The 8,365-nt window shown below is 39.7% G+C and overlaps 1 protein-coding gene across 1 annotated transcript; it reads left to right on the top strand.

Moving 5' to 3' along the window:
* The first annotated feature begins 1,231 nt into the window (after positions 1-1,231).
* On the top strand, positions 1,232-6,756 carry si:ch1073-398f15.1 (cardiomyopathy-associated protein 5). The gene is made up of 3 exons (XM_031733898.2): positions 1,232-1,350; positions 3,174-3,443; positions 3,930-6,756. Exons 2-3 carry the CDS (start codon positions 3,319-3,321, stop codon positions 6,187-6,189), a joined length of 2,385 nt encoding a protein of 794 aa, XP_031589758.1. The 5' UTR covers positions 1,232-1,350; positions 3,174-3,318; the 3' UTR covers positions 6,190-6,756.
* The last annotated feature ends 1,609 nt before the right edge of the window (positions 6,757-8,365 follow it).

Raw genomic sequence — 8,365 nt, 5'->3', positions numbered from 1 at the left:
CTGAAGTTCAGTTCAGTTTTATTTATATAGCACCAAATCCCAACTACTGACTCAAGCATTGACTCAAATGCTTTATATTGTAAGGTAAAGACCCTAAAATAATACAGAGGAAATAGCGAAAACCCCAACAATCATGATAAGTAGTAGTAAATTCTGGTGGGTATTTAATGATCAAGATCACTTATTAAACACGTAATTTTCATTCAAAAATACTCTGTTTCATTGCCAGAGCATGCCAAGAGCACTTTAGTTAACATTGGCTTCCGTGTTTTCCCAAAAATATGCAATAATGCTAGAATCTGATGTATTTCTTTTAATTGTCCTTCAAATTGTATACATAGTTTAACTAACATTAACCTCATATTTCTTGATATTAATCAAATATTAATAAAAGTCTATCAAGTAATAGGGCTTAACTTTGCATTATGGGGTTGAAAATGGTGATGGGGTTGAAGGCACAATCAACATTTCAGTATGATATGCATTCATGACATTAATGATATATGTTTTAAAATAATGGGACTTTTCTTCTCTGGATCTTAGAGATAAAGTTTCTTTTATCATTTTTTTTTTCCCACAGGACCTTTAACAATCTAAGTATAACCTATGGTGCAATAGCTTATAGAGCCACCTTTCAGCAGCCTGAGATAAATGTCTAATCCTGGCTCCGTGACCCAGTGTTTTGTGTTTATTGATTAATTTATATTCTTGGACTTAGTGTTATTCCTGGAGTGTGCCTTCCTGTGTTCCACATTTCATGTCTAGTAAACTGTCTCTATGTTCGTGCATTTCTTGTGTCTACCCCAGTCAGTCATGTCTCCATCTCAGTGTCAAGTCTGTGTCTTTGTGAATGTTTCTTGTTTCCTGTTTTACTTTGACATTCTTGTGTTGCTGTTTTCAGTTTTGCTTCTTCCCTGTCTTGCTGTGTGTGATTACTCCCAGCTGTGCTCTCCTCCTGTCTCATTCCCTCGTTATCCCTCCCTGTTTTTAAGCCCTTTGTCGGATCGTCTGTTAACCTCCTTTATGTCTCCATGATTCATATTCCAGGTTTTCCCAGCTTAGGTTTTTGTTAGTTCCAGCTCTGTATTATCATTTATTTCCAGCTCTGTGTTATTGTTTATTTTTCTGTTTGTTTCCGGCCACCAATAAATGCTCACTTTCAGTTCAAGTTCCGTTCCGTCTCCAGTGCTTGCGTTTGTGTCCTCTCACTCTCTCCACTCTACACGTCTGCCAGCTAAGACGCGACAATAACTTTAAGTAATGGTTTTCACTATGACATTATCAGTCTCTCACATCAAGTAGAGGAATTTCGGCCCACTCTTCTTTACAATATTGCTTCAGCTCATCGAGGTTTGTTGATATTCTTTTATACACAGCTCTATTAAGGTTCCACCACAACATTTTACGTGGTTTGGGTTTTTTTCAGTTTCACTGGGCCATTGCAACACCTTAAATGATTTCTTTTTCAGCCATTCTGGCATAGATTTCCTGCTATGCTTGAGAGAGTTGTCCTGTCACATGACAAAAATTTGGGTAAAATTTAGTCATCAGAAAGTTCGCCTCAGGCTTGACTTTAAAATATTTTAGTATACAGAGCAGTTTGTGGCAGACTCACAAACAAGCACATTCCATTACCCCTCCACCTTGACAGTTAGAATCAGGTGTTTGATGAGATGTCCACAACTGGGAATATTGTGGCATTGAATTAACACAAATTACTGCTCCAGACCAGCAAACCGACAAAACCTATGCTTTTATATAAAGGCGCTCACACTCACTGATGATCAATTAATCAGTCACGCTTGATTGGCAGCAACTTTGCTGCTTCTTGCCCTCTGTGCCATTATTTTGTGTATGTGTGTTTGTGTGTGGTATGGTATTATGGGGTTGAAAGGAATTTGAAGGACCTGTGTAAATATTGAAATTTCATATATAATGTGTGTTTAAAAGTATTTCTAGTTAAAATAGATGTATATTAATGTACTGTCACTAAAGGTTGAGTGGTAATTATATTTTCTATGTATTTGATATTCAGTTACTTTGTAATTCTCTTGCCTAATTATCCAACAATCTATACACACACATACACACTTGTACAACATGTTAAAATGTTAAAAGTTTGCAGCATTAAAAATATCAAGGAAATGCTGTAAAATAGTATTTGAATCTTGTGATGGACTGCATTAGCTCACTACAATGACTGCAAGTTTTTTTTAATAACAACCAAAACCAAACTCAAAATTAACTAACAAAAACAGACCTTATAGAGAAAACGGCGTAGCTTAAACAGTGATTAAGCAGACGTATGTAGAACACACACTAGTAATTTGGCTAAGAAACAAAAGCAGCCCCTTAATAGTTACAATTCATAACTCAAGAATAGAACAATGATATCCAATATGAAATGAAATAAAAGCAAACAAACAAAAAATCCCAGTCATTCTCCAAGGATGTGACACTACATGGCACATTCCAGTATGCACTTCCTGTATTTGCAGTGGGGGGAACGATTATTTGAGCCTCAAAATGTATATAATATTAAATTCAGTTTGGCATGTTCATTGGAAAGTTTTATGATTTGCACAGGGTATGTCAGACTAGTTTACACTGGGGAACTTTTACCCAGATAGAACATGTTGACTAATCCCTCCCCAACCCCTTCATGTTTTCATTTCCCACATAGCATCTCTGACACTCTGTGTGACAGACACGAGCAGGTGGCTCAATCAAAAAGAAAGGAAGGCAGATATATATTTTTTTTATTAATTTTATTTGCCCAGTTACCACAAAGAATATTCACTAGTGGGACAGAAAAGCATGACAAGTCTTACTTTTTAATCACAATTTTGGCTTTTACTATTTTTCATTGAAATGTGATTTGTTGCATATAAAAAAAAAACCCCAGCTTAAACCTTTTCAACAATCTTTCCTCTAACTCACTTACAGAAAGACTAATGATATCAGATACATGATGCCAGGACAAAATTATATATAGACCTGGCAAAAATAAATAAGACAGAGACACTGACTTAATGTTTCTGCATTTTCACAGTTCAGATTATTTGCATCTGCTTAACCCAGATTAACCTGTTATTTGTATATAGCGATTTCAAGAGTTCAACCATTGTGAACAGGTGATGATTTACTCTCCCTGCATGCTGCAAATGTTTCAGATGAAACAGTGGAAGGCAAGTTTTCTATTTCAAGATTATGCTGAGCATGAAAACCCGACTCGAGCACGCTCGCTTGCTTCGTATGTCATCAGAAGAGCAGCATCGAGTCTTGCTGAGAGGCTGAAGCAGATCCATACTGCAAACAATGGCTACAGCAATGGAGGATTTTGCACAGTCAGATGTTGACCCTGAGATGACTGTGTTGACATCTGAAGATATTACAGAACAAAACCTTGATGTTACTGATGAAGTGGAGACCCTTCAAAACAGGTGCTCTTTATGCTGCAGGTTAAAGTTTCATGTTAATGAGATTTGTTTTGCAATTTTGTTTTTGTTTTTTACCACAGAGGAAAGTTTTTGATCATTTATGAATTAGAGTCTGTGGCGAAACATTTATTTTACAGTAATAAAATATGCTGGATTTATGGAGGAAATGCCACATGTTCGTATGTTTGCACTGGTCAAGCAGAATGGGAAGTTCTGCAGTGTGCAATTTCTTTCTTTCTTCCTACTTAATGACACTTGTGTGACGTAAAAATGCTCATGGAGCACAACAAGCATCTTCAAAGGTTGATAGATGTGATGCTTTATGCATCAGACTTTAGTGAATGTAAGTTGAGACTCTTTCTCTCGCTTTAGGCGCAGTGCAAAAAGTATTAAAGCAAAAGAACACCTGCACAACTTAAAAGTTATTAGGACATATTTTGTATAGTTTTCCCTTAACCTCCCAATATTTGTGCATTACTGTGCCTTCAGCTTACGCGAGGCTGTCCACGATGATAATGTCCGGCCTAAGATGCAGTGCCTAATGATGGACTCCTCCTTCTCCATGGTAACTATGCAAGGTGAGGACAGCGGAATCGCATGGGAGACGACGCCCAGTCGCTGCACCACACCATGGATGTCTGAAGGTGGACTCCCCTCTGTGGATCTCAGCTCTTCGGTTGCAATACGACCTGCAACATCTGGGTCTCATCCAGCAGGCAAAATCATTTTTGTCATGGAAGAGGAGCTTATCTCAAGAAGCAGGAAAACCAAGGAGAGGGCAAGTGGGCCGAAAAGCAAAGCAGACAGAAAGCGAGAAGTCCTGGCAGAAAGTTCTGAGAACATCTCAGGGCGGCCAGAGTTAGTGGAAGTCTCTCAACCAAATTTGAAAAGTGAAGGAGAAGGAGACCAAGAGGAAACAACTGATCCTCAGGAAGACAAAGAGCAGCAGCTGTTCAGCTTAGTGTCAGAAGGCTCTGAAATCCTCAACATTGTTGTTCCCCAAAAACTGGCCACTGTGGATGAAGAAGTCAGCAAAGAAATGGTGGACAATCTTTCATACCTGGAGGAAAGTCTTGTTCCTAAAGCTAGTGAGGAGATCCATGAAAATGAGCTGCTGATCTCTGTAGAATCAGGCCCAACAATAGATTACCGAGTCAACCCTTGCCCTCCTGTGGATCTAGATTCCATGGATCCACCGGGAGCTCCGGTGGCCAGAATGCAAAGCAGAGCAGCAGCAGGAAATGTGGACTACTTTGAGGCATTCGCGCTGATTGATGCTCAGGCTCCAGGAGGTCCTGCTGTGACTGCAGAAGGACAGGTGGAACCAGAGGCAAAGACTGCTACTGAGAGTCAGTACACTGAGAAACATGCGCAGACTAAAGAAACCACCAGCACCAAAAGTGCAGATGTCGACAAGTCAGACACAATCAGTCTGGTGGAACTTGCTGACGAGCTTTTAGATGAAGTCTTTTATGGCGGTACAGACGACTACTTTCTGAAAAGTCCAGGGGCAACAGATGGAGGTGGAGCAGCAGAAAGTGCACCCTCTAGGCTTCCCTCAAAACAGAGTGGTTCGAATTTGTTTGGAAGCCAAGAAGATGTCCTCACACCAATCTTTCTACCCGAAGGGCCCTCGAAAATTATCGATCCCATTTTGCTGGAGGAACCCAAAGCCATGGCCTTCCTTTATACAGACCTTTACGAGGAAGCACTCGGCAGCCGGATAAAAGAAGAGGACACTGAAAGTGTGACCTCGGAGAAGTCCTTCCACAGCAGGCATTCGGACCGAGAGGCCAGGGGGTATTTAGAGAAATATGTCCTGATAGATGAGACTCCTGTTGTGGAAGGGGAACCAACAGATAAAGAAAAATGCCCAGTGGAAGGACCTCGGATAATATCTGAGGATTTGTATGACCTTGGTGTTTTTGTGACCAAGCCTGAAAAAGGCGAGGTGCCTAACTCAGAGGATGATATTACAGACTTCTTCAGGTCCAGCGCCAATTCTTCTCCATGCGACATAGAGCCTTTCCCTCGACTTCTGGAAGAAGACGACACACAAACAGCAAAAAAGAGTAAATCCAAGACAGTAAGGAGTGTGTCTATAACAGTTGAAAAACCAACAGAAATCCCAGTCGATCAACTTAGCATCTCAAGCTTTGAGTTTCCCTCAGAGGAAGCAGACTGGACAAGTATAGATGATCATCCCGCAGCCTTGGAAGAGAGCAATGTCTGTGTTCGGGATTTGTGGAAAAAAGATTCAGAAATAGACAAGCCAGTCGCCCCTCCTAGGAGAAAAGTAGCATCCCCTCCTAAGACATGTCTAGATCTAACGCCTCTGACTCCAGTTGACGTCATTGTGCAGGAAAACGAAGAGGCTGGAGGGAAGGAGCAAAGAGAGGAGGAGAAAGAGACGGCATCGCCGGCAGAGACTGCTGATGAAGGCGACGGAGATGGAGAAGAGAATGCGTTGGCTGTGGCCAAAACAGAAGCTGAAAGCGTACAGGACGGGAATGAAGTGACCACCAGAGATGAGAGAGATGGAAAGCCAACTGAAGGAGAAGACGCCAAACCAGAAGAAGAAGAAGAAAGAAGCCAGACCGAAACAGTTACAAAACAAACTGAACTAGAGACAGATGTAAAGTCATCAGAAACAGATCCAACAGAGAATAATGCTGAGAAACAAGAAGATAGTTCGACAGTTTTTCCAACTGAGCAAGCCAAAAACAAAGGACAGTGTACAATACTTTAGTGCAGCTACAGTCAATAAACTTGGTATTAAGTGCTGTAACAGATCAATATCCATATTTGGGCTTAAAATCTCAGTAAACGTAAAGTGCATTAAACTAAGATAAATTCTTAAAGCTCAGATTTGTATATAAAATCAAAGTCTTATCTAAAACATTTGCCTTCAGATTGATCATATATCCTTTGTCTCTGCAGGTGAAGCCAGTCTTTCTGCCAATAGCGCATGAGTCATAGCATGATTGATGAGCTTTGGTTCACATGTGCAAATAAAAAGGATGAGCGTGCATGTGTCGGTGTTTGTACGGTGTCAGGGTGCATCTTCAGCTATAAATAAGCCCTTCTGGCCATTAACTCGACACCTTATCTAAACTGGGAGCCTGTGTTCCGCACAACCGCTTGTAAACATCCAAGACAGAGTCTGTTATCCTTGCAGATGAGCCTATTTACACCTGGTTATTCCTGACAAATTATCCACCCTGCAAATCTTTGTTTAATCACAGATGTGCTTGGAACGTGAAACTTCTTGACAATGTGCATCTGTCGCTAAGCCAAATGGGGAGTGATGTTTTGCACCCTGGTAAAATAACCTATAGTTAAAGATCTCCTTCAAATGTTATAACATTTTGTGAGTGCTTTTTTTTAAAAATTTCCATAAAATATTCAAAGGAACTTTGAAAGCTACGTATATATTTCTCCTGCATCATCTAAAAGATATCTCCAACTTAACCAAACTTAGCTCGTTTTAGTCTGTTTTAGTGCAGCTGTCTCAAAATGAACTAAATATTCCCCAGTATATGCACACAGAGAACCTTTTTTGGTTTTTTTTTTAATGAGCAAAACACATTTTTGCACTGTGGGGTACAGTATTCTGCATGTCTGCATTGTTTGCAGATACACTGTACAGTAGTTGCTTTATGTCCTGAATCCAACGGTGCCATCTGGAGCCTCAGCTGTGACCCTGTGTCGACTGACCTTCAAAGTCAAACTACAAACAAACTCACAGATATCCATTTGCAAATGGATAAACGATGTGTGAATAAAATGCACAGGCAACTAAGTGTACATAACTATTTTGCTTCCGTGGGGCAAAAGCTGTGTTTTCAAGTATTTAAAGCGGCCTTACTTTTACATTAAATAGCCTTTGGCGACATCCAGCGTGCCTTTTAAAATAACCCCTTTCCTCCACACCGACAGGTGGCAGCCCTGAGTTAATGACGTACTAACAACATACAAGCAACTGTGTCGCAGAAATACAATAAATAGAACGGATGTGTCAGTGCGTGTTGGTAACTTGAGTTTTAGAAAAGCCAACATCAGCTAACTGACAGAAAAAGAAAACCAAAACAAAACAACGACGAGTATAACAAAATGATTGCTGTTATATTTATGCCTATGAACTGCTTATGAACATCTGTAATCATCCTGAGAAGGACAGCAAAAATTGTAATGAAACAATTTCGACAATGAAATTTTAAATAGCTGCTATTTTTAAGCTCTTCAAACAATAATATATTATTTTTCTTTGTTGCATATGATGGCAAACTGAATATATACCGATTTATATATTATATACCATATATAATTTCCTTAGAGATTATAAAAGTATTCTGTTTCTGATATGATTGGCGTTTTTACCAATGATGCATGAAAGCATACATACACATACTGAGAGTATATTTGAGTCTTATGAGAAAGGGAGAAATGATATACCTGTGATAATGGCTGATTCTGGTTAATAATATCGATCCAGCTTTAGTCTTTTTACAGGTTAACCTTGTAGCAACAAGTGAAGTCGCCCCATAGATCATTACTCTTACCTCACAAACGAGGTGAGAGTAGCCAGAAAAGGTCTCTGTTATGATTATGAAACAAATTATTGTAGCCATCCAACTCTAAATGCATCTAACATACTACGTGATATACGCATTACCAAAGGAGATGGGAGGAAAAGAAAAAGAAGAGAAACACTTTGTATAAACGAATTCAGCCTCGGACTGTCCTGTAATAAATATTTCCTACTGAGAATCTTTATTTGTCACCAGCAGTTATGTGCATTGTGTACTCATCTCTTTTCAACCATTGTAGAGGCGAGGTATATACCCAAAATATAAAACCTTACTCTCACACGCACTGTGCACTCTGCGAAACACTTTTAATTACGCCGCCGTGTGCCTTCTCTC

The sequence above is a fragment of the Oreochromis aureus genome, linkage group 7, assembly GCF_013358895.1.
Source record: "Oreochromis aureus strain Israel breed Guangdong linkage group 7, ZZ_aureus, whole genome shotgun sequence".
Lineage (NCBI taxonomy): Eukaryota > Metazoa > Chordata > Actinopteri > Cichliformes > Cichlidae > Oreochromis > Oreochromis aureus.
This window is presented reverse-complemented; position numbering and strand designations above follow the sequence as displayed.

What these genes read in the sequence shown, in the direction of transcription:
- si:ch1073-398f15.1 (XM_031733898.2), top strand. Translation starts at nt 3,319, where the DNA reads ATGGCTACAGCAATGGAGGATTTTGCACAGTCAGATGTTGACCCTGAG. An exon ending in GTGGAGACCCTTCAAAACAG is followed by an intron (nt 3,444 to 3,929) that starts GTGCTCTTTATG and finishes CTGTGCCTTCAG; the next exon opens with CTTACGCGAGGCTGTCCACG.